The sequence below is a fragment of the Periophthalmus magnuspinnatus genome, chromosome 16 (genome assembly GCF_009829125.3).
Source record: "Periophthalmus magnuspinnatus isolate fPerMag1 chromosome 16, fPerMag1.2.pri, whole genome shotgun sequence".
NCBI classification, from domain to species: domain Eukaryota; kingdom Metazoa; phylum Chordata; class Actinopteri; order Gobiiformes; family Gobiidae; genus Periophthalmus; species Periophthalmus magnuspinnatus.
Window position 1 is genome coordinate 1,109,772 of NC_047141.1, and position 25,477 is coordinate 1,135,248.

The 25,477-nt window shown below is 42.7% G+C and overlaps 1 protein-coding gene across 1 annotated transcript in view; it reads left to right on the forward strand.

The window, feature by feature from the left end:
- LOC117383418 (atrial natriuretic peptide receptor 1-like) overlaps nucleotides 1-25,477 on the forward strand; it is a 70,859-nt gene that overhangs the window by 7,519 nt on the left and 37,863 nt on the right. The window contains exons 3-5 of the mRNA XM_055227927.1: nucleotides 5,563-5,750; nucleotides 7,720-7,833; nucleotides 11,085-11,286. Of these exons, the coding sequence (XP_055083902.1) occupies nucleotides 5,563-5,750; nucleotides 7,720-7,833; nucleotides 11,085-11,286 (504 nt within the window). The remainder of the gene's footprint in view (nucleotides 1-5,562; nucleotides 5,751-7,719; nucleotides 7,834-11,084; nucleotides 11,287-25,477) is intronic.

Genomic DNA, 25,477 nt, shown 5'->3' on the forward strand with positions numbered 1-25,477 from the left:
AGGTGAACTCGAGTGTGAGCACCCAGAGCGGTTTCCCACGGCGACGCGACTCCCTTCGTCAATCATTCACAAAGGTTAGAGGTCAGACCCGCCCAAAACAAACCAACTTCCTGTTTCCAATCCAACTCTGCCTGATAAGAATGCCACTATATTAAACATTTCAGCAGCATGGGAGGGCATCTGACACACAGGGAGACAGTGGAAGAGATAGGACTCTTGAATCAAAGTCCATCTAAACATCTGAAAGGTTTGAGTACATTTGATAGTGTTCTTTTATCGATTGAGTCCTTGACAGACAATAGTTTGTGCTGTGTTACTCCTCTGCACCTCTGACCCTGTCCTCTGCATCCTCTGCTCCTCCGACCCTTTCCTCTGCATCCTTTGCTCTTCTGACCCTCTTCTCTGCATCCTCTGCTCCCCTGACCTTCTCCTCTGCATCCTCTGACCCTCTCCCCTGCATTCTCTGCTCCTCTGTCCCTCGCCTCTGCATCCTCTGCTCCCCTGACCTTCTCCTCTGCATCCTCTGACCCTCTCCCCTGCATCCTCTGCTCCTCTGTCCCTCGCCTCTGCATCCTCTGCTCCATCTGACCCTCTCCCTTTAAAACTTTTCTTTGGTCTTCCTCTAGGCCTCCTGTTTCCTCCTTCATATAATATATTCACCCTCCCTCCTCTGCACCTGCTGAATGTCTCTTGCCTCTCGTCCATCTGGTGCAGTTAAACATTGATGCTGTGGATTCCCAGGCAGCGCTGTTCCCTCTACGCCTCACGGAGCAGAGCATGTGCACTGAGCCAAACCAATTACGTTTTATTACACAAAGATTAATATTTAAAGAGAAGTCTGACTGCAGCATGTGGGAGCAACTAGAGCCACTGATACAGAAAAACAGAGATGAGAAAGCTTAGTCTGATCAACTTCAAGCAAAACTATTTGGTAAACTGGGCTTTTTAGAGCTTTTAACCACGTTTCCTTCTCATTAACCCTCTAAAGTTGTATTTGGAGAGATTTGTATATGTTGAGTAATCTTTATTCTCCTCGATTCTAGACATCAGTGCTCTGATCTACCCAGTTTTCGCCTCCACCGGTACACGCCCACTGTGGTGTACGCACTTCCTCCTTCAGTTGCGTAGTAGTTTTGGTACAAATGACAAAAGCGTGATGTGCAGCTATCCATAGGGGGCACCGACAACATGCGGCGCTTTGTTGTGACGCCCCGACTGGGGACCGCAATTTTCTAACACGGAAATCAGCGTATTTGCTTTATTAAGTCATTTAGATGAGTATTGTGATTTAAATGCCCATAGATTATAACTATAGAGCAGAAACAAGCTCAGTAGGTCTGATTTAAAGTGCATACAACAGGTTGGTGGATAGTATCTGTGCTAAAAAAAATTTATCATAGTTTTACATCAATGAAGTGGCAGTTTGTGGACAAAAAAAAAGTTGAAAAGAAAAGTAAAAAAAAAAAGTTTAAAAAAAAGAAGTGCTGACTTGTGAAACAGAATCCTTCCAAAACTCCATCCAAAATGCAAAAACAATTTAAGCACAAGGAAGACCTGGGTTCAGTCCTGGTTCAGTCTTGGTTCAGTCCTGGTTCAGTCCTGGTTCAGTCTTGGTTCAGTCTTGGTTCAGTCCTGGTTCAGTCCTGGTTCAGTCCTGGTTCAGTCTTGGTTCAGTCCTGGTTCAGTCCTGGTTCAGTCCTTTATTCCCGGTCTGTAACTATAGTCTGTGAAACCATGCAGGTGTCCAGATCATTTAACGAGCTCTTTCTCCACAAGTATCACACTTTAATTAAGTCGTCTAGCCTGAAGCTTGCTGTGGACTGGCTCTGATATCACTCCACAGAAAAACATTTCGATCAAGGATCTGCCCAAAGCTGAGGCACTGAATCAAATCTCAATATTTGGCTTTACTGGCTCAGTGGTTAGAGTACTCGCCCACCAACCCAAAGGTCAGAGGTTCAGTTCACATTCTGTCATTGTGTCAAGGCAAGACACCTCAGCACACATCGCCTATTCTATTCAAAAATAACAATACAACGCCATTATACATTTAAATACCTTTTCATATGCAAAAAACTCTTCTATTACTAAAAAAATACTTCAAATACTGTGTCCCTGTCTGTGTGCTAATCCTGTAGTTTAGCCCTCTACAAACATGTTCTGAGATGTCTCTGTGTGTCAGATACCCTCCCTGTGTGTCAGATGCCCTCCCTGTGTGTCAGATGCCCTCCCTGTGTCTCCATGAGTTCTCATTCTGTCTGCTCACCCTGTAGTTTAGACCTATAATGAGGAGGGCCGTTGTTCTCTGCAGGAGCTCTGAAATCTACACTTTATATCTGTCTGTTTGTGACACTGATAGAGGGAACGAGAGGAAAGAAAGAGGGAAGAATAGAAGGAGAGCAATGCGAGGAGATGTGCAGAAAGCATCATTAAAATTGATTTCCGCTGAATGCTCGCTCGCCCCACACTGAGGGGAAGAGAGTGGACGTGTCAAATGGTGGTCCTGTTTAGGAGTTTCATTTTCAACAAAAAGGGAAAAGTGACTAACTGTGAAAAGTGTTGGCTAATCCTCGTTAGTTTGTAACTGTAGTGTTATTTGGGAGGGACTTCTTTAACACCACAAATCAGCTCACCTACTGTAGTTCAGCTAAATCTGCTTTTTATGGTCAGATTATGCTAAAACAAGACAGAGCATCCCTACAGTTAGCATCATGCCCTCACAGGGAATGCTGATTACATCAGCTGCAAAGGCTCATTATATCACTCTATGGGAGATTCCATGTCACTCCTGTATTCAAGACGTCATTGCTCTGATCGATCCCTATTTTCACCTCCACCGGTACACGCCCACTGTGACGTATATGCCCACTGTGATGTATACGCTCACTGTGACGTACAGACTTCCTTCTCCAGTTTTCTTTTCTTAATCAGTGATACTCGTGGGATTCGGCAGCATCGCGTCGTCATTTTGGTACAAATGAAAAAAAAAAAAGTACTACTCTAGTGTGATGTGCAACTATCCACTGGGGGTGCCATCAGCATGTGCTGCTTTGTTGGGATGACGTTTACGGCGACGTCAGCTCCCATTGGACACCGCAGTTTTCTAATGCGGAAGTCAGTGGACTTGTTTCTTTTATTTTTAAAATAGATGAATATCAAATATTGTATAATATTGTTTTAGATTAATATCGTGATTTTAAATGTCTAAAATTATAGCATAATCTATGACACCTGTGGATCATTATAACTATAGAGCAGACACAAGCACTGTGTGTGTGTATGTCAGATTTAAAGCCTGTGTAGGTTTTGACCTACCAGCACAGTTTTTGTGTTTTTAAAGACCCTGAGTCTGAAAAAAAAAATCAATATGATGATCATTTTGTGTTCTTTTTCTGTGCTTTCCTCTCCCCCACTCCCTCTGCCACTTTCCTCTTTTCCTCTCTCCCTCTCTTCCCTCCCCTTCTCTCATCTTTCCTCCCTCCTGGCCTGTCTGTACTCCCCCCCCCCCCCCCCATCCTCGTCTTTCTCCCCTCTCTCCTCTCTCCTGTCCTCTCTTATCTCAGTATTGATTCTTTCTCTGGTCTGACAGGAAGCATCTCAGGTTTCTGTGGTAGTCAGAACTGCAGACTCAGGAAAGCCTCATGTCTCCGCCTTCTTCGTGTTCTTTTGCGATTTATTATATTTTATACTTTCATACTAATTTTCTGGTCTCCCTCTGGTCTGTTCTCCCGCTATATGACTCCAACCACTGCAACATCTGAGAGGGCATGTGACACACCACCCGTCTGCAGATTAACGAGAGACATTTGACCAGCCCCAGTCTCAGACTAACACTACAGAGATGCAGGAGGATGGGAGGGCATCTGACACACAGATATATAGGACACAGAGGGATAAAGTTGGCGGCAAGGGCATTTGACACACGGGGACATAAGAGTTGATAGTTGACTCTCTCATCAGCTCTAATCAGTCATGCCAGATCTGTTAGCATTAGCCTAGTGTTAGCGCCACAGGAGGCTAATCACCGGGACTTCCTGTCTGTTGCAGCCACTTCCTGTCTGCCCTCTCCTCAGATGCTTCATCAGCCTCACACTGAGACCTGGACTTTTCACAGCTTTGGTCTCACGCAAACTTTACTGTATCCCTCTTCTAATGTGATGAAATGTTCCGCTTTATGGCTTTAAAGAAAGGGGACATTAGGCAAAAGCAACTTTTTGGAGCTTTCTACCATGTTATAACATTGTTTCTTCATCAAAAACATGCCTGAAGAGGTTTTACATGTCATCCATGTATGTCTGAGTATCATCTCTCCTATTTGAATCCTTCTTACAGTTAGCAGTACGAGCCAGTGCAAGGCTCGGCACACAAGGCTACATCACCCATGCTTTCACATGGCCATTTTCCGTAAATATATATATTTAAAAAACATGATACAAAACAATACACTACAATGTCACAAACCTGATGCGATGTGCAGTAGTGTAATTAGTGGCATGCACGCTGATTGTGTTGTGATAGTGCTCTGAAGGGGGAGTGGGGGAGCAAAGGGAGGGGAGACTAAAAACAAAACTGAAACTTATAAAACTTGTTAATGTTTTTGGAGAATACAGCATTTTCAAAACAATAAAAGCATGGTCATCTAAATATGTTATGTGTTAGCAATAAATTTCCCACAGAAGTAAAATACCCCCTCTTTAGTACCCCACAGAAGTAAAATACCCCCTGTTTAATAACCCACAGTAGTAAAATACCCTCTTTTTAATACCACATACAAGTAAAATCCCCCTTGTTTAAAGGCGATTTTACTGTCTAAGAAACATGAAAAACTAGGTTATTTTAAACAGTTTGCAGTTACCCTATGCATTCTGAACATTGTAATTATTCACCCTGATGAATTTATAAGTGCTTTTCACAACACGGACAAGAATGGAGTTTTGCCATCACAGTAAAGCTAACAACAACTAGCATGCTAATGTGCACTTTCTTATTCTCTGACAATAAAACAGACAGACAGAAAGTACACAGAGAACATATATATATATATATATATATATATATATATATATATAAATCACGTTTTGCTCAAATACATGGAAAAAGACTGAACATATCTCTGGACAAAGCTGACCTGCTAGCAGCCACGTTCCAAATAGGTAGTGATCAACAGATTTGATTGACAGCTTTGCTAAGTGTCCGCCTTCTGTCTAACTAGGGATGTGGGTGGGGAGGGATGTTACCTTCAACAGCCTCGCTGGCTTTGGTTGCTCTATACTTGCGGTTGGTTTTCCAAATATGGAACTTGGCTCCAGATTAGCAGCCATAACTGCTAGCTTGATTGGCTTCATTTGCCTAGAGCCGATATGGGTGACGTCGTCTTTGCTTAGCCCACTTCTTTATGCAGACTAAGAGCAGATGCAGAGGACACATTTCTACAGACAAAAAAGACTCAACCTGATGAACTGTTGATTGCTCGGCCTCTTTTGCTTTGCTCAAAAGCAAATACATATTTGAAACGGTCTCACCTTCACCTGTCCCATCTCTCCCTCTTCTTTCTACTCTCAGTAATGTTCATCTGCTGCATGCCCGATGTCTTCAGGAAGTTGATGGTTGAATTCCGTTCTGCTGATCTTCCCCATGAGCAATATGTCTTCTTCTACATCGATGTGTTCGGGGATAGTCTGAATTCTGACCCCAAAATGCCCTGGGCCCGAGGAGACGAAGAGGACGTCATCGCCAAGGACGCATTTCAGGTGAGGGGAGGGGCTAAATTCATCTGAGAGTGGAGGAGCTAAACTCACCTGAGGGGGATGGAGCTAAAAACACCTGAGAACCTGAGAGGGAATATAACCTCAGTGTGTGAGAGGTAAATACTTATAAAATGGTTAGAAAGAATGTCCTGTGATTGAAAGATCATTGATACTTGAATTGAGATGGTGCTGTGAAACATTTTCAAAGAATGATCAAACATAACCTTGTCAAAGCCTGATCTGGTCTGATCTCTTCTGCTTAGCTGGGCTGGGCCTGATTAAAACTGGGTTGGGAGACCGTTGGGAACAGTGGAAAATGTTGTGTCCTTAGGCAAAACACTTCACCCACCTAGTATGAATGTGGTGTGTGAGTATTGGTGCAGATTGAGGATGAATAATGCATTGTCAAGTCTCTTTGAGTGTCCAAAAGCACTGCATGCTTTAGAGTGATTTTGACATTGCATTATTAATCCATTTTCTGCACTAGCCACAGCTGCCCTGGGGCAGGCTGACAGAAACTTGTGAGCAGGGTCCTGGCTCAGACCTGGTTCTGGCTGTGATCTGGTCCTGGTCTAATTATGTTTATTCTAGTCTATGGCTGACGTCAGAGTAACTGGATTTGCCTCTGATCTAATATTTGGATCCAAATGGCTCTACAGCTTCACCTCAAAGTACAGCAAAACCACAGACTTCTACCTTTGATACAACATGAAACTGAAGAGAGATATAACGTTTATTCAAGAAAAATGTTTAAGCAAAATGCTTAAGCAAAATGTTACAAGCAAAATGTTACAAGGGCAGTAGAATTACTCTTGATCTTTTATTATTTCAAACTTTGTTAAAGACCACTAAAGAGAGTAAAATTTGTATTTGAAGCAAACTCACACATGGAGCGTTTAATTAAAAAGACGACAGCTCTGAATAAGGCGTGTTCGATTTGTCCATCATCACGTCCCTCTGGTTCATCTGGCTCTTCAGAGGTCAGAGGTCAGAGCAGGTTTACTCTTCACTTGATGGATGAATGGGTGAATGAAAGCGCGTTTAAGCTCACAAACAGTGAGCAGGAGAGAGTGCACAAATACAGGAAGTAGCTCTGAGTTGTAAAATAGAATACCTCTATGTCATCAACAGCCAAAATTCCATCCAAAATGCGCAAAAGTTTTGTCACTTATTTTAATTTTTCTAATTGTAACGAGTGTCACAATTTAGACAGGTTTTGGCCCTTATTAAATGTGATGTGAAAAACAGAACTGGTTCATTTTAAACAGTTTGAGGGGTCCAAAGTTATTCCTCACTTACCTGATGCATTCAGAGCATCACAATTATTCATCATGATGAGTTTATAAGCGCTTTTCAGAACTCTCAAAGGTGTGAAGTTTTGCCATGACGGTAATGCTAATGTAACAGCTGTGAACCTTTCGTCAGACCACAAAGTGGGAAAATCATCCTTGGTAATAAAACAATAGTATAGCTTTACGAAAACTAAAAAACACTCCATAAGAGAATGTACCAACAATGTCAAGAGAGCTCCTCAGGACCCCAGTCTGATGTACAACTCTCAAAGACACTAACCACTCCTTTGAAGATCAGATTTTGTTAGGAAAGACAATACTTCAGCTGCTTTTACAATATATCTGTACTGGGGCAATATATCTGTACTGGGGCAAGAAATAAAATGTTTGATTTTATATCAAGTACATTGAAATCAAATCAAACATTACTATGTAAGTTATGTTACTATGTGTGTCACATGTCCAGTTTAATTTCCAACCAAGAGGTAGTCCAGGAGAGATCGCTAAAATACTCAAACATGCATGGATGACATCTAAAACCTCTTTAGGTATGTCAGGATGAGGGAACGTGTAAAAAAATCTATTTTCCAAAATACCCTCTCTTTAAATATATTGATAACTTTGTTTTTGTGAAATTAGGCGTCTAATCTTCATATGCACTTGCACTGTTTTTGGTTCAGAATGTGAAGATTGTGACGTACAGAGAACCGCAGAACTCCGAGTACAGGGACTTCATCAAGAACCTGAAAGAGGATGCCCAGAAGATGTTCAACTACACTGTAGAAGATACACTGGTGAGGCCTGAACCAGGACTGAACCAGGACTGAACATGGAGGAAACCAAGAGGAAACCAGGACTGAATCAGGACCAAATCAGGACTGAACCAGGACTAAACCAAGACTTAAAGAGGATTGAACCAGAACTGAACAAGGACTAAAACAGGCCTGAACCAGGACTGAACCAGGAATGAACCAGGACTGAACCAGGGCTGAACCAGGACTAAAACAGGACTGAACCAGAACTGAACAGGGACTGAATCCGGAGGAAACCAAGAAGAAACCAGGACTGAACCAGGACCAAATGAGGACTGAACCAGGACTGAACCAGGACTAAACCAGGACTGAACCAAGAATGAGCCATGACTGAACCATGACTGAACCAGGACTGAATCAGGACTGAACCAGGACTGAACCTGGAGGAAACCAAGAGGAAACCACGACTAAACCACGACCAAATCCGGACCAAACCAAGACTGAACCCGGACTAAACCAGGACTGAACCCTGACTGAACCATGACTGAACCAAGACTGAATCAGGACTGAACCAGGACTGAAGCAGGACTCAACCCGGAGGAAACCAAGAGGAAACCAAGACTGAACCAGGACTGAACCAGAGCTGAACCGGGACTAAACCAGGACCAAACCAGGACCAAATCAGGACTGAACCATGATTAAACCATAACTGAACCAGGACTGAACTAGGACTGAACCAGGACTAAAACAGGACTGAACCAGAACTGAACCGGGACTGAATCCGGAGGAAACCAAGAAGAAACCAGGACTGAACCAGGACCAAATGAGGACTGAACCAGGACTGAACCAGGGCTGAACCAGGACTGAATCAGGACTGAACCAGGACTTAACCAAGGCTGAACCAGGACTTAACCAAGGCTGAACCAGGACTGAACCTGGAATGAACCAGGACTGAATCCGGAGGAAACCAAGAGGAAACCAAGACTAAACTAGGACCAAACCATGACCAAATCAGGACTGAACCAGGACTAAACCAGGACTGAACCAGAACTGAACCTGGAGGAAACCAAGAGGAAACCAGGACTAAACCACAACCAAATCCGGACCAAACCAAGACTAAACCTGGACTGAACCAGGGCTGAACCAGGGCTGAACCAGGACTAAAACAGGACTGAACCAGAACTGAACCGGGACTGAATCCGGAGAAAACCAAGAAGAAACCAGGACTGAACCAGGACCAAATCAGGACTGAACCAGGACTGAACATGGGCTGAACCAGGACTGAATCAGGATTGAACCAGGACTGAACCAGGATTTAACCAAGGCTGAACCAGGACTTAACCAATGCTGAACCAGGACTGAACCCGGAATGAACCAGGACTGAATCCGGAGGAAACCAAGAGGAAACCAAAACTAAACTAGGACCAAACCAGGACCAAATCAGGACTGAACCAGGACTAAACCAGGACTGAACCAGAACTGAACCTGGAGGAAACCAAGAGGAAACCAGGACTAAACCACAACCAAATCCGGACCAAACCAAGACTAAACCAGGACTGAACCAGGGCTGAACCAGGGCTGAACCAGGGCTGAACCAGCGCTGAACCAGGGCTGAACCAGGACTAAAACCGGACTGAACCAGGACTGAACCAAGAATTAATCAGGACTGAACCCTGGAGGAAACCAAGAGGAAACCAGGACTGAACCACTACCAAATCAGGACTAAACCAAGACTGAACCAGGACTAAACCAGGACTAAACCAGGACTGAACCAAGACTAAACCAGGACTGAACCAGGACTGAACCAGGACTGAACCAGCACTGAACCAGGACTAAAACTGGACTGAACCAGGACTTAACCAGGACTGAACCCGGAGGAAACCAGGACTGAACTAGGACGAAATCAGGACTGAACCAGGACTGAACCAGGACTAAACCAAGACTGAACCAGCACTGAACCAGGACTAAAACTGGACTGAACCAGGACATAACCAGGACTGAACCTGACTAAAATTAGACTAAAACAGGATCAGAGACATCTAAATCAGAACCAGAGACCAGGACCTAGCCTGGCTCATGAAAAATTGACATGTGCTACATCAGTCCCGAATGGCTCTCGCTGAAAATGATTGGGAAAAGGTGGAAAGCACAGACATCTTTCCTCCACAAAAAACAGTGCTTCTCTCTGAAAGTTTGGCACAAACATAACACGGTGTTCCTGTGAAAATAGACTCAAATACATCTATCTGAACCGCAGTGTTTGGTCTAGTTTGTTTGGGTACTTCTCTGTGATTGGTCTGTACCACAGGTGGCCGGATCAGGTGGGTTCTCTTGAGTTTGTGAAGTTACAGTTATCAGAGAATTCATCTTGTTGGCCATGTTAACCTGGACGAGGACTGAACCAGGCGTAAACTAGGACCAGTGTTGGGCAAGTTACTTCAAAAATGTAATTAGTTATAGTTACAAGTTACTTCTCCCAAAAAGAGTTAGTAACTCAGTTACTTTTTGGGAGAAGTAACTAGTTACTAGGCAAAGTAACTACTCTGCGTTACTTTACTCCACGTTACTTATTATGTAAAATAAGACAAAACCTTTAACCTTCTCTGGCCATGCACTGTAATTCTCTGTCCAGTATTCAAATATGAATCACCTGATCTGAGCCTGTTCCTCTTTGGAGAGAACACAGTCACGTTTCTGATCAAAACACAACTCGGACCTAATCTGCTGTGAGCAGAGCAAGTCGGTGGCATCTTGGACACAAAACTAACCGGCATGCACCGCGCACCGATTGACGGCGTCGTATCTGCGCCCGCCTCATCTCAAACGAGCCTTTTATCTCACCCCAGCCTCCTCTTTCACCACAGAAACACAACAGCAGCTCCTCGGCTGAGAGACTCTGATGAAGAGCAGCGTGAACTCAATTAAAAGTAACGCGCTACATTTTATTGTCAGTAATGGTAACGGCGTTACGACGCTAGGAAAAGTAATTAGTTACATTACTCCGTTACTGAAAAAGTAACGCAGTTAGTAACGCCGTTATAGTTTAACGCCGTTACTCCCAACACTGACTAGGACTGAGCCAGGATTAAACCAAGCTTCAATCAGAAGTCCAGACTGTGCTTGACCAGGCCTGAGGGTAGGACCTAACCCACAACCTCCTTATTGAGAGGAGACAGGATAACAACTCTGCCACAGTAACACAGGGAGGACATGCACACTCCACTCTGAGTGACCGGGAGTCTAACCCACAACCACCTTACTGAGAAGCTAACCGCTCTACCACTCTCTTTCAGATGAATATTATTGCTGGAGGGTTTTACGATGGTCTGATGCTCTACACTCACGCTCTGAATGAGTCCCTGACCGAACTTGCCAAAACTGGACCAAACCGGACCCAGAGACTGGATCAGATTCATGGATTAGGTCTGACCCATGAACCAGCACGGCCCGGGGGAGAGGAGGTGACCCGGAGGATGTGGAACCGCACCTACTACGGTCAGTGTGTCAGATGCCCTCCCATCCTTCTGTGTCCCTGTGTGTCAGATGCCCTCCCATCCTTCTGTGTCCCTGTGTGTCAGATGTCCTCCCATACTTCTGTGTCCCTGTGTGTCAGATGCCCTTCCATCCTTCCATATCCCTGTGTGTCAGATGCCCTCCCATCTTTCCATATCCCTGTGTGTCAGATGCGTTGCTTCCATTCAAAACATAAAACATTTAGTTCTAAATAGGTATTTGCTATGACATAGGTCCTATTTTTTGTGTGGAAATGAGAAGTTAAAGAAAAGTACAAAACTAACACTTCAGGGACTTCAGGGACCGGCCTCCTGCTGGTGCCCAGAGTCAGGACTAAACATGGGGTAATCAGTGTTTCAGTTTTATGCAGCTAAAACTTGGAACAGTCTTCCTGAAGATGAGAGACAGACTCTATTTTGACAATATTTAAATTCAGGCTCAAAACAGTTCTGTTTAGCTGTGCATGCGACTGAAAGGTTTTTACTCTGCACTCTTCTTTTTTAATGGTAAATTTATGATGAAAAAAGAAACATATGATATGATGGACTTTTATTAGATATAGTAAAGTGACAGGAAAGTATTTGAGAAGTGACAGGAAAGTTTTTTTTGTAAAGTAATGGGAAAGTTCTTAAACTAAGCAAGACAGTGTTTAAAAAGTGCGAGAGAGTTTTTAAAGGCTGCAAACGAATGGGTGAGAGAGTTGCAGATTGGGTGATTATTTATGTTTTGATTTGTGTGATTTTAATGTCTTTCTTATTCTGTAAAGCACTTTGAATTACCTTGTGTACGAATTGTGCTATACAAATAAACTTGCCTTGCCTTGTCTACAGGAAGTAGCTCTGAGTTGTAAAACAGAATGCCTCTGCCTATGTCATCAACACTGAAAACTCCATCCAAAATGCAGACAAATTGTGGAAGTCACTTTTCTAACACTTTAAACTTCATTTCATTAAATAAATCTGTTGGAATTGATATTTATTAGTCCAATCAGAACTACTGTGAAAATTAGACCTTGTCTACATTATTGTTGCTAGGTAACAGTTATGGAATTACCTCTACGTATGTCACATCAGCTGCTTGTGTCTAACCAGAACTAGTCTGTCGTATGCATATATAAGTCGCAGTTGCACCCTGGGTGTAGACACTATAGCTTTGATTGGCTCTTGGTTCAGACCTGCAGTGGTTGTAAACTTTTCATTGTGGTGCTGTAATAACTGTATTTAACATAATGAGTGCCACTTGTGAGCGCATGCAAATCGGTATTGAATTGGAGGTGGCTCATTGTGCTTCTTTATGCAGTAGAAATGGTATTGATCACAGTGGAAGTCATGTGTTTAGGAACACAGTTCTATAAAAAGACACTGCAGGAAACAAGGCTGAATCATACATGTTTTAACTGCGTTTCTATTGTAAGTATTGCTGAAATTTCACATACCGGTATTTAAGACTTATAGATCTGAAAAATGGGTATGGCCAGGGTTAGATTTCTTGCTTCATTTTGTTGACATATTAGATATTAGGGATCTTGATATCTTATTTATCATCAAGATTAGATACTACTGGTGGTATGAAAATTAAAATTTTGTCTAATTATGAATACACTATTAAATTAGGCTTAGAATTAGAAACATCCTGACACAATGTGTCTTGTTCGGTACCTGATTGTAAAGTCTGGTGTATGTGGGCCGTCAGGGCCAGCAAGGCCTTCTCTGCTGGCCTAAACATGATCAGAAAAGTGGATTTATTTTATTTTTATAAATATGTAAACATAAATATTCTCTAATCTCCATATCCACTCCGCTAAGTGGCTTCCAATGTTTTTTATTGTGGTAGAGACGCAAACTGGACATGTACGTGTCCTGTGATTGGATAGGCCCTTGTTACAGTGTGAAAGGTGGCAGCTTACAGAATGTCAAATTAAACCAACAGCTATTGCTGTATTTTTAATCCATAATGGCCAAAGGAGGAGAAGAGATTGATCTGGTTGCAGATATACTTTTCATGCCATTTTCAAGACAGGCCTTTCATGAAAACCTGGCTATTATGAGAAGAGGTCGACCAACCCCTGCGCTAGCTAACCTGTCCCAGCAAGGAAAAGGGTTTGTCTGTCATTTCCAGACGAGTAACTATGAACGGTATCCGTGGCTCACAGCTTCTGAGAAATGCTGCAAATATGTACTGTTGTTGTACATCTGGGCACTTACAAGCTACGGTGCGTTTAAAAACGTTTGGAGACACTTGAGTGGACCTGCAGCTCAGCGGCACGCAGGGAGACGGAGCTCCACAATGAAAAAGTGAGTTTATAATGCTAATAATAATGTGGTGCATTGAAGTCACCTCAGTTAAAACTGCACTAAAGTTCGTTCAATCTCAGCTGCGCCACATTTTCAGTTATTTGCTGTTGTATAGACAAAAATGTAAATGATCTGTTTACTTTATTTTCAAATAATAGTTTGTTTTGTTATTGTCTCGTTGGTGTCTTATTTGAAACAGCGACATTGTGCAGTTTATTGGACAGACTTGTTTAAGCTCACATAGCGTCATTTTGATTGCCTTTTGTTTGGCATCTTTAAATCTTTTTAAATTTTTGACAGTATCTGTGCTGCTCTTAATTGCATGTGTAATACATGCTTATTGGTTTTAAATGCTCCTGAAATTAAGTGTTGCTTCACTAGCCTGTATTGAGGTGATGTTGTAATGTGTAAGTGGGGCTTCACTGAAAGCCCAAGGGTTAAATGCATGGCCCACACTACTTTAAATGTGATCTTTATGTCTCTGTGGGAGAAAAATGCATTTTGGCCTTTGAAGCTAAATGTCTCTTTAAAACTATAGATGGAAGTTAAATAAATAATAGGGCCCAACCTGATTGGCTTATGTTTAGATTGGTGCCTGACTGGTCCATCATCCACAGTCTCTATCAGTATTGATTATGATCCATGCAATTACTTTAGATCATCATGCTAAATATGGTGTTAGCATTGCTAAGATCTGTAGCAAAACCTAAAAAATAACTATGTGAGTCCTCAGACCTGATTCCAGTCCAAGCCCTCAGTCCAGTCTGGGGTTTCCTTTGGCCCTGGTCCTATCTCACTCTGCACCAGTGCTACACACACTGTCAGAGGCCAAGAATGTACAGTATGTCCTGAAAGACTAAAGCAGGACTGAACCAGGACTGAACCAGGACTGAACCAGGACTGAACCAGGACTGGATGAGTACTGAACCAGGAATTAACCAGGAATTAACCAGGACTAAAGTAGGATGTCATTGGGGACTAAACCAGGACTGGACCAGGACTGGACCAGGACTAGACCAGGACTGAACCAGGACTGATCCAGGACTGGACGAGGACTGAACCAGGGCTTAAACACGACTAAAGCAGGATCTCATTGGGGACAAAACCAGGACTGAACCAGTACTGAACTAAGACTGGATCAGGACTGGACCGGGACGGAACCGGGACTGAACCAGAACTGAACCCGGACTGGACCAGGACTGAATCAGAACTGAATCAGAACTGGACCAGGACTGGACCAGGATTAGACCAGGACTGGACCAAGACTGGACCAGGACTATTTAGAACTAAACCAGGACTAAAGTGGGCCTAAACCAGGGCTAAACCAGGACTTACCGAGGACTAAAGCAGGACTGGACGAAGACTTGACCAGGGCTGGTCCAGGACTAAAGTGGGATTGAATCAAGCCTAAATCAGCACTAAAGAAGGACTAAATCAGGGTTAAAGCAGTGCTAAAATAGGACTAAAGCAGGACTAAATCTGGATTAAAGCAGGACTGAACCAGTATTAAACCAAGACTAAACTAGGGCTGAAACAGGTCTAAATCAGGACTAAAGCTGGACTGAGCAGGATCAGGCTTAAAGTGGGCCAAAGTTCAGTCTCTTCTGTACTGTACATGTGTGTTAGAATCTGCATATGTCTCCAGCCAAATGCAGTGATGTAAAACTCCATGTGGTTTGAATTTGTACTCAGAGTGGCTCCTCTTTGGTCCTCTGAAACCAGATCTGAACCAGGATTGAACTAGGACTAAACCGGGACTGAACCAGGACTGAGCCTGGACTGAGCCAGGACTAAAACAGGACTGAACCAGGACTGAGCTAGAACTGAAACCAGAAAGAAACAGGTCTGAAACAGGACTGAAACCGGACTGAAACAGGACTGAAACAGGACTGAATTGGGACTGAACCAGGTCTGAATGCACTGGCGAGAAAACTAGGAGATCCTTTTTTTACTGGACTAACTCCATGGTGTCATTTCCTCTTTAAAAACAAAACACAACACACAAAACTCACTGTTCCACCTTGTGACATCATCAGGGGTCATCCAGAAGAACTCCTCTAGGCATTTAATGTCATTCTGCTCAAACCGCCTTCACTGCAGATTAAAAACTTATTAACTTATTTAACTAATTTGAACTGCTTCCCTCCTCAGTGTGACCAGCTGGAGTCTGGTCACCTCCTGCTGGTTAAAAAGTCTAGGCTCAGTGCAAGTCTGAGTTTGGCTCTATATTTAAACTTAGAGGAGGATCCAGATGTTTCCTCACACAGGAAGTGACTGTGCCCTTAGCATTAGCATTTCCCCTGTTTACTTCCTGTTAGCATGTCCTGGGTTAGCCTAGTGTCGTTGCTCTGGGGCTTGTTCTTTCTGGCAGAACCTGAACATTAATAATAATAATAATAGTGACATAAATATAAAGAATGATTATGGCAATTTTCTAGATGTTCTTGTTTTACATTTTCTTTTCACTTCTCACTAGGGTTGCCAAAATGATCGAATGTCAGATACTAATCAATACTAAAACTAGTATGAAAACTAGATACTCAGTTGAGTTAGTATTGATAGTAAAAATGTCCCATTCACACTACAGAAATGAACATTTCTTGAATAGCTTTAGAATGATTTCGAGCTGTTTCAGAACAAGTATAACCCTGTGCTCAGACTGCATGCAGTGCAGCTCCGGTCCAGTAGCCGCAAGTATTCTATGTATTTAAAACTAGCGAGAGAAGCTCAGACCACATGACGTGCAGTCCAGTGGTGCTGGCAGAGGTGCCACAGCACTCCGGATTAATTTGGTTGGGAGTCTATTTTTGCCGGATGCTGGAGCAGACCACAGTCATCCGTAGTCAACCGCAGCCAACTGCACCGGACTGCAGCCAACCGTAGCCGACCGCAGTCATTAGCAGCAGACCGCACCACACCACAGCCAACCGCAGCTGACCATAGCCTACCGCAGCTGACCACAGCCTATCGCAGCTGACCGTAACTGACTGCAGCTGACCAAGGCCTGCCGCAGTTGACCGCAGCTGGTCACAGTTATCATCTGAACAAGTGGTCTCCCCTGTGCAGCTTCAAAGGCGGTAACACACCAGCACAACAGAGCTCAGTTTTCGTGTGAGTATCACACAGCTAAAAAACTGTTCCAACACTGCAGGCACAGCTGGGCTGGAAGCAGTCGGAGAGAGGTGTAAAACCACATAGACTAATATATGGCCATGGACCAATATGGAACCTCATACTTCTTATGTAGAGACCTGTATTTGTTTTATACTGTATTGCTGTGATGTGTCTGCTCAGCTGATTTAAACAGATTTTGGTGCTGTCTTCTTACGTGGAGCAGTAGGACGACAGAGTTAGACTTCTTCAGAACTATATCCCAGGGTTGAGAGCTGGTATGTCCCATCATCCCGATTTACAGTCTGGTGGGCGCGTTTCCAGATCTTGATGGTTTTCCTGATCCATGAGTTGGTCTTCCCTGTTGCAGTAGTCTGATTTTTAGAACTTCATTCAATTCAATACAATTAATTTTTGAAAAGCCCAAAATCACAATAGCAGTTGCCTTTTAGGGCTGGACAAGATGATTGATTTAACCAATTGAAAGTTGGAAAATCAACAATGAATGAAAAAGACATTGGTCAGTAACAGACAGGAAAAAGAGAAACCTCGAGAACCACAGTGAAGGAGAGATCCACTCCCATGGGCGGGCATGCTTAAGCTGTTCTTGGTGGGCTTGTTTCTTTAGTGGCTTGGGTGCATGTTTTGATTTTTTTCCTTTTACATTCCGTTTTATGTTCTTTTTTCTGTTTATTAAGGGCTCAGCCTGTTTCGCCTTTGTATGACTTGTTGTGATGACAAGCAAGGTATTTTATGTGCTATATTGCATTGTAGTCTTGATCTGCTTTGTCCTTGGGGTGCACTAGTAACTGTCGTCATTTTGTGTGAGGTGTGATTGAAGTACTGACGTTCTGTTTGTTCATGGCCAGTTGTACTTTTTCCATTATGCTTCTGACGTATGGGAGTGTAACCATGGCCCTGTTTTGCTTATCTGAGATCTTGTGTGTGTCTTTTTGCTTTTTTCCCTGGTTTGCTGAGTAAATATCCTATGGCCCATTTTGGATATTTACAGTTTTTCTGTGCTCCTCCTCCTACTTTCTGTCTTCTTCTTGTGTCTGGTTTTGGTCCGGTCAAAAAGTCTTCTTACTACTGAAAGTTTGTGTGCAGTGCGGTGCTTGGATGTCCAGAGGAGGTACTGATCGATGTGAGTAGGTTTCCAGTATATTTTTATATTTTTTCTGCCATGGGAGTTTTTTAGTGAAATCCAAAAGTTAAATCTCTCAACTGGACGTTTGGCTGCTCATCCAAGCCGCTTCTTCAGTTCTGGTCAGATTGCTGGTGGACACTGCCTTATATCTATCTGAAGGGAGGAGCTAACTACAGTGAACATACAGTTTCTGTATGTAGGCTAGGGTAGCTAATGGGAATGAGGGCCGTAGACATCATCTCTCCCACATCTATAACTCCATCATCAGACCCAAAGCAAACAAAGGAAACAAAGAGAACATTAGAGCTTGCTAGGAGGCCAATAGGCATGTTAAGCATCCATTGAGAGTTGCATGAATATGCTAATTATGACTCAGACACAGTGCACACTTAGTGTAGCACAATAGACCTAACCTACATACAGAAACTGTAAACGGCAGCTGTTTACAGTTTCAGTGTAGTTAGCTCCTCCCTTCAGACAGATATAAGGCCGTGTCCACTAGCAATCTGACCAGAACTGAAGAAGAGACTGGGATGATGATGAAATTTACTTTTGGCTTTTACTATGGATCAGATCTCGGATGACTGAGGGATTACACAGACATGGGAGTTTGTGTAAATAATGAGACCACATTATGTTAAATAAATATTTCTTCTTTTTTTGCATTCTGACTGTGATAGAAATTTAAGAATATTCATGTTGTGTCTTTAAATGCATTTGATCACATGAGTGAGATCACATCAGTCTGTCAGACCCAGACTAGACATTAACATGTGTGAAGACTCTGTTTTCATCCTACAGGAAACTCGTTGTTCTACCTGTCTAAGTATAAAGCTCCATTATCTTATGGGTGTGAAACAAAAGTCACTCTGCTTTGAAATGTATGTAGCATTGTCATTCTGGCTTAAATAGTCAGGGCTCAGCTGCTCAAAAGACTGAGACTGGGGGTAGATGGGAACTTGGATGGAGACTGGTGAGACGCGAAAGGCTGCCAGTCTGTGGCCAGAGCAGGCCTAGGCCCTGTCCTGTCTGCATCTGCTGTAACAAACAATAAACCTTTTTTTTCTGTATTTCAAAACTCACTGAGCTTCGCAAATGGATTACTTTTCATCTAGAATTGTAATTTTTCTGCAGCACTGACCTTTTTCAGTTCTTGTCCCAGTTGTTTGGCAGTGTTTGTGGGGTCCGAGAAGTGGCTTAAAGGTTTGTTTATTTGTGCTGTAGATTCTTGGTGTTATACAGTATGTAGGAACGAGGTGAGTCTCTGTTTATTTTTGCTTCATTATAATGTCTTGAGTAGTGACTTAAGGGAGTTGTTCTTGTCTTCTGTGGGGTACTTTTTAATAATTCATATGTTTGCGTGTTTTGTGACAAGGTGTCCATTTGTTTTTCATTTTGCTCCTTGTCCATACTGACAGTCGATCCTCATTATCACGTTTTTATCTTTGGCTGCTTCCTCCCTCATCGTGTTTCCAGGTGGTAACTATTTCATTCCATAATCCAGACTTTTCTCCTTGATCTTCTATTGACTTACAGTTCTGTTGCAGATATATACACATTTGGACAAAATTGTTGGTACCCTTCGGTTAATGAAAGAAACGCTCACAATGGTCACAGAAATAACTTGAATCTGACAAAAGCAATAATAAATACAAATTCTATGAAATTTAACCAATGAAAGTCAAATTGCTTTTTACCCATGCTTCAACAGAATTATTTAAAAAAAATAAACTCATGAAACGGGTCTGGGCAAAACTTATAGTACCCCTTGAAAAGATTGAAAATAATGTGACCAAAGGGACATGTTAATCCAAGGTGTGTCCACTAATTAGCATGACAGGTGTCTACAATCTTGTAATCAGTCAGTGGGCCTATATATAGGGGTACAGGTGGTGTGTACCACACTCAACATGGACCAGAGGAAGCAAAGGAAAGAGTTGTCTCAGGAGATTAGAAAGAAAATTATAGACAAGCATGTTAAAAGTAAAGGCTATAAGACCATCTTCAATCAGCTTGATGTTCCTGTGACTGAAGTTGCACATATTATTCAGAAATTTAAGATCCATGGGACTGTAGCCAACCTCCGTGGACGTGGCCGCAGGAGGAAAATTGATGACAAATCAAAGAGACGGATAATACGAATGGTAACAAAAGAACCCAGAAAAACTTCTAAAGAGATTAAAGGTGAACTTAATGTTCAAGGAACATCAGTGTCAGATCGCACCATCTGTCGTTGTTTGAGCCAAAGTGGACTTAATGGGAGACGACCAAGGAGGACACCATTGTTGAAAATAAATCATCAAAAAGCTAGATTGGAATTTACCAAACTACACGTTGACAAGCCACAAAGCTTCTGGGAGAATGTCCTATGGACAGATGAGACAAAAATGGAAGTTTTTGCCAAGGCACATCAGCTCTATGTTCACAGACAGAAAAATGAAGCATATCAAGAAAAGAACACTGTCTCTACTGTGAAACATGGAGAAGGCTCTGTTATGTTCTGGGGCTGCTTTGCTACATCTGGCACAGGGTGTCTTGAATCTGTACAGGGTACAATGAAATGTTAAGACTATCAAGGGATTCTAGAGAGAAATGTGCTGCCAGTGTCAGAAAGCTTGGTCTCAGTCGCAGGTCATGGGTCTTGCAACAGGACAATGACCCAAAACACACATCAAAAACACACAAGACTGGCTAAGAAAAAAACATTGGACTATTCTAAAGTGGCCTTCTATGAGCCCTGACCTAAATACTATTGAGCATCTTTGGAAGGAGCTGAAATATGCCGTCTGGAAAAGGCACCCTTCAAACCTGAGACAATTAGAGCAGTTTGCTCACGAGGAGTGGGCCAAAATACCTGCTGAGAGGTGCAGAAGTCTCATTGACAGTTCGGAATCAGTTCATCGTTTGATTGCAGTGATTGCCTCAAAAGGTTGTGCAACAAAATATTAAGTTAAGGGTATCACTTTTGTCCAGGCCTGTTTCATGAGTTTATTTTTTTAATAATTCTGTTGAAGCATGGTTGAAAAGCAATGTCTGACTTTCATTGGTTAAATTTCATAGAATTTTTATTCATGATTACTTTTGTCAGAATCAAGTTATTTCTATGACCATTGCAAGTTTTTCTTTCATTAACCGACGGGTACCAACAATTTGTGTAATCCTCAAATGGGATTTTTTTCAGAGAGATTAGTGAGTGCCCACTCTCTGGTGGTTGCACCATCCATGGTTTAGTCGCCATTTGTTGGTTCTTGTTTGGCATGGCTTGGTCTTGGTTTGGTCCTAATTCAGTTCAGTTTTAGGCTTGGTTTGCTCCTGGTTCAGTCCTAATTCAGTCTTTTTTTACTCCTGGTTTAGTTCTGGTTTGGTTTGAGTTTAGTCCTGGTTTAGTCCTTGTTTGGTCCTGGTTTGGTCCTAGTTCTATCTTGGTTCAGTACTGATTCAGTCTTTTTTAGTACTGGTTTGGTCCTGGTTTGGTCTGAGTTTAGTCCTGGTTTGTTCCTGGCTTCGTTCTGGTTTGGTCTTAATTGGGAAATATTACATTTGAAATTTTGTCTGTATTTTCTTGTCAATCTCTTTTACTTTGTTTGCAGTGTAATGAATCCTTTCTTTGAGCAGTGAATGCCAAGCCTTTTTGACCATTCTGCGTCGGTATTGGGTTTTTGATGTCCTTGCATCTGAGGTTAAATCTCAGGTGATTTCGATATTGTGATCTCTTCTATTCCAGTTGTTCTAATACAAAGGAAATCTTTGACACAATTTTGACCATGTTTTTTTCTCAACAGGTTCATTAGCTCTTGAATATCCATTTCCACTACATTTCCACTGCATTTCCTTTACATTTCCACTACCGCTATGAAACCTACTTGGATGAGGGTTTACACAGATATAAAGTGACATGGTAATGTTAAAAAAAAAAAAAAAAAAAAAAAAATTATATATATATAAGATAGCACAACCATTTAATGTTGAAAATTGCATTCTACTGTCTAAAGAATGAAAGAATGTCTTCACCGTGTCACCGTGGTATCAGTAGTGAGTCTTGCAACATCGCGTGGCGGTTGGGGACAATACCACTGGACTGGCAGACCGGGGTGGTGGTCCCTCTGTGTAAGAAGGGGGACCGGAGGGTGTTTTCCAATTAGAGGAATCACACTCCTCAGCCTCCCTGGTAAGGTCTATTCCAATGTATTGGAGAGGAGAATCTGACCAGTATTCAGATTTCAGGATGAGGGTTCATGAGGAGCAGTGTGGTTTTCATCCCGGTCGCAGAACACTGGACCAGCTCTATACTCTCCATTGGATGCTCAAGGGCTCAAGGGAGTTTGCCCAACCAGTCCACATGTGGGTCTGTAGATGGTGCATGTTGGACTCCGCCAGGGCGCAATCACAACACAATCAGCATGCATCCTGTGCCTCCTATTGGGTTTGTCAAGTTGCTATGTACAGTTTTATATCATGTTTTGTATATTTATGGAGTATTGTCGTGTGGGAATATGGGCTTGTGGGCAGAGACATGTACATTCTTGTACTGTTAACTGTAAGGAAGGTTTGAATAGGGCCCAGGAGAGATCGCTCGATTACTCAAACATGCATGAACGGCATCTAAAACCTCTTCAGACATGTTGTTGATGAGGGAACAACGTCATAACATGATAGAAAGCTCCAAAAAGTGTATTTTACAGAAGTTAATGTCCCTCTCCTCTGTTTGCTCTGTGACATCACATAATTTATTTTCACTTTCTCAAATGTCAAAATGAATTTGTCCAAACAGATATCTCTCCTCCTCTCCTTCTCCTCCCTCCCCTTCTCCCCCATCTCTCGTCTCCTTTTGTCTTCTCCTCTTTCTCCTCCTCTCTCCTCTCTTTTCCTCTACCTCCCTTCTCTCCCTTATCTCTTTCCCCCTCTCTCTCCTCCTCTCCCCCTCTCTATCTTCTCTCTGTTGCTGACACATTTCACAGATGTTTTCTCATTCTTTGGTTGAGGTGCAGATTTCTTGACGTCATCCTGAGTTTGATGGATCACAAAGTCCAAACCTAACTCAGACCTCTCATCTGAGACCCAAGACCTGGTCTTGTCCTGGCTCAGTCCTGGTTTGGTTATGGTTTGTCCTACTGTAGTTCAGTCATGGTTTAGTTCTGGTTTTATTCTGGTTTGGTCCTGGCTCAGTCTTGGTTTGGTCCTAGTTCAATCCAGTTTTAGTTTTGGTTTAGTCCTGGTTTGGTCCTGGTTTAGTCCTGGTTTTGTTCTGGTTTGGTCCTGGTTTTGTCTTAGTTTGATCCTGGTTTGGTTCTGGTTTGGTCCTGGTTTGGTCCTGGCTTAGTCCTGGTTTGGTCCTAGTTCAATCCAGTTTTAGTTTTGGTTTAGTCCTGGTTTACTCCTGGTTTGGTCCTGGTTTTGTTCTGGTTTAGTCCTGGTTTAGTCTTGGTTTGGTCATAGCTTAGTCCTGGTTTTGTTCTGGTTTGGTCCAGGTTCTCATCTGGAGAGGTTTGTGTTACTGGGATGTGATGAGATGAGTTTTGTTTTGGTGAGTCAAAGGTCACATGAAGTTAGAGGCAAAAGAAGAGCCAGATTTACACCTGACATGGGGCAAAATTACATTATTATCATTAAAATGACTCGAGCTTCAATGTGAGAAGTGAGTGCTCTTTGATTTTCTATTTTCCTGTTGATTTTATTTTAACAGTCTTGTTCAACCCTAAGAGGCGACTGCTGCTCTGATTTTGGGCTTTAAAAACTTTTGTTGAGTTGAATAGTCACTTACAGCTTCTGGATGTCTTGGTCCTGGTTTAGTCCTGGTTTAGTACTAGTTCAGCCCTGGGTCAGTTCTGTTTTGATCCTGGTTCAGTCCAGTTTTAGTCCTGGCTTGGTCCTGGTTCAATTCTGGTTTAGTCCTGGTTCAGTCCTGGTTCAGTTCTGGTTCGGTCCTGGTTTAGTCCTAGTTCAGTCCTGGTTCAGGGTCCAGTGATGTAGTAGTCATGGAAACCTGTCTGCAGCTGTGTCCTCTCTGATGTGACAGGTCCACCACAAATTAGATTAACCACATGAAGTCTGTGCAGAGACACACACATGCGCACAGACTCGTACACACACACACGCACACACACATATACGTGCACACACAAATGCAAAGCTCAGGTCTCAGGAGGGGCAGTGAGTGTCAAGACATCTTTTCTATTAGTGACAAGGTCCATTCTCCCGCTATACTTCTCAAACCAAACCACAAGATCTGGGAGAGCATCTGACTCACCATAATATCTGAAGATTAACTAAAAACATTTGACTAGCCCCAATCTCAGTCTAACACAGTGGTTCTCAAATAGTGGGGCGTGAGATACCGGGGGGCCGCGTATGACTCCGCGTATGACACTGTAGTACTGTACGCAGCGGGCACACAGCAAAGAGCAGGAGGGAGCGAATAAGATCGTGACACAGGGCAGTGAACAAGAAACACTTTTGCTAAAGAGACACTATGGAAAACATTTTAAAAGGGATGAAAAGAAAGGCGGAGATAGACGGAGGTAAAGTCACACGAAAAGTAAGACGAGGAAGTCTGAAGTCTGAAGCGTATTTAGCACTTGGCTTCACCGTGACTCCGGTGGGACACGTGGACAGACCGGTGTCTGCTGTGGCAGCGGACAGTATGAAGCCAAATAAGTTAAAGCGCCACCTCATTACACCTCAATCACGCTGATAAAGCGCTGGAGTTTTTTCAGCATAAACGTGCCAAATATTGCCAACTATCATCCGCTTTGTAAATGTCACTTAAAGCAGCAAGCACTGAGCATCATATAAGGTGGTGTACCAAATTGCTAAATTACTTGTTTTAATTTGATATTAATTTAATTTGAATGTATTATTTTGATATTTATTTAATTAATTTATTCATTTGATGTTTATTTAATTTTATTTTTTTATTTGATATGTAATTAAATTTCATTATATAATTTCATTTCTTTTATTTTTTCGGGGGGGGGGGGGGGGGGGGGGGGCGCGAAATTTTTTCTTCTTTATAGGGGGGGCAATTGAGTAGCACTGGTCTAACACTACAGGGATACAGGAGGATGGACGAGTATCTATCCAGCTACACCACAACATCTGCAAATGAACAGACTTTTATCAGCAAATTCCTTTACCTGGAGATGAGTGTGCACATGGACAGGAGCGTGCACAAGGTCATGAGCGTGCACAAGGAGCATGCAAGAGGAGCGTGCACAAGGCTGACACACAGGCAGATCTGATTGCATTATGGATATTTATGGAAACAGAGCTGTCAGGAAATCATCAAATGACTGACTGGGATTACAGGAGACCCTGGTTTAGTCCTGGTTTAGTCCTGGTTTAGTCCTGGTTTACTCCTGCTGTAGTCCTGGTTTAGTCTTGGTTTAGTCCTGGTTTGGTCCTGGTTTAGTCCTAGTTTAGTACTGTTTTAGTCCCTGTCCAGACCTGGTTTAGTTCTGCTTTAGTCCTGGTTTAGTCCCTGTTCAGACCTAGTTTAGTCCTGGTTTAGTCTTGGTTTAGTCTTGGTTTAGTCCTGGTTTGGTACTGGTTTAGTCCTGGTTTAGTCCTGGTTTAGTCCTGGTTTAGTCCTAGTGTAGTCCTGATTTAGTCCTGGTGTAGTCCT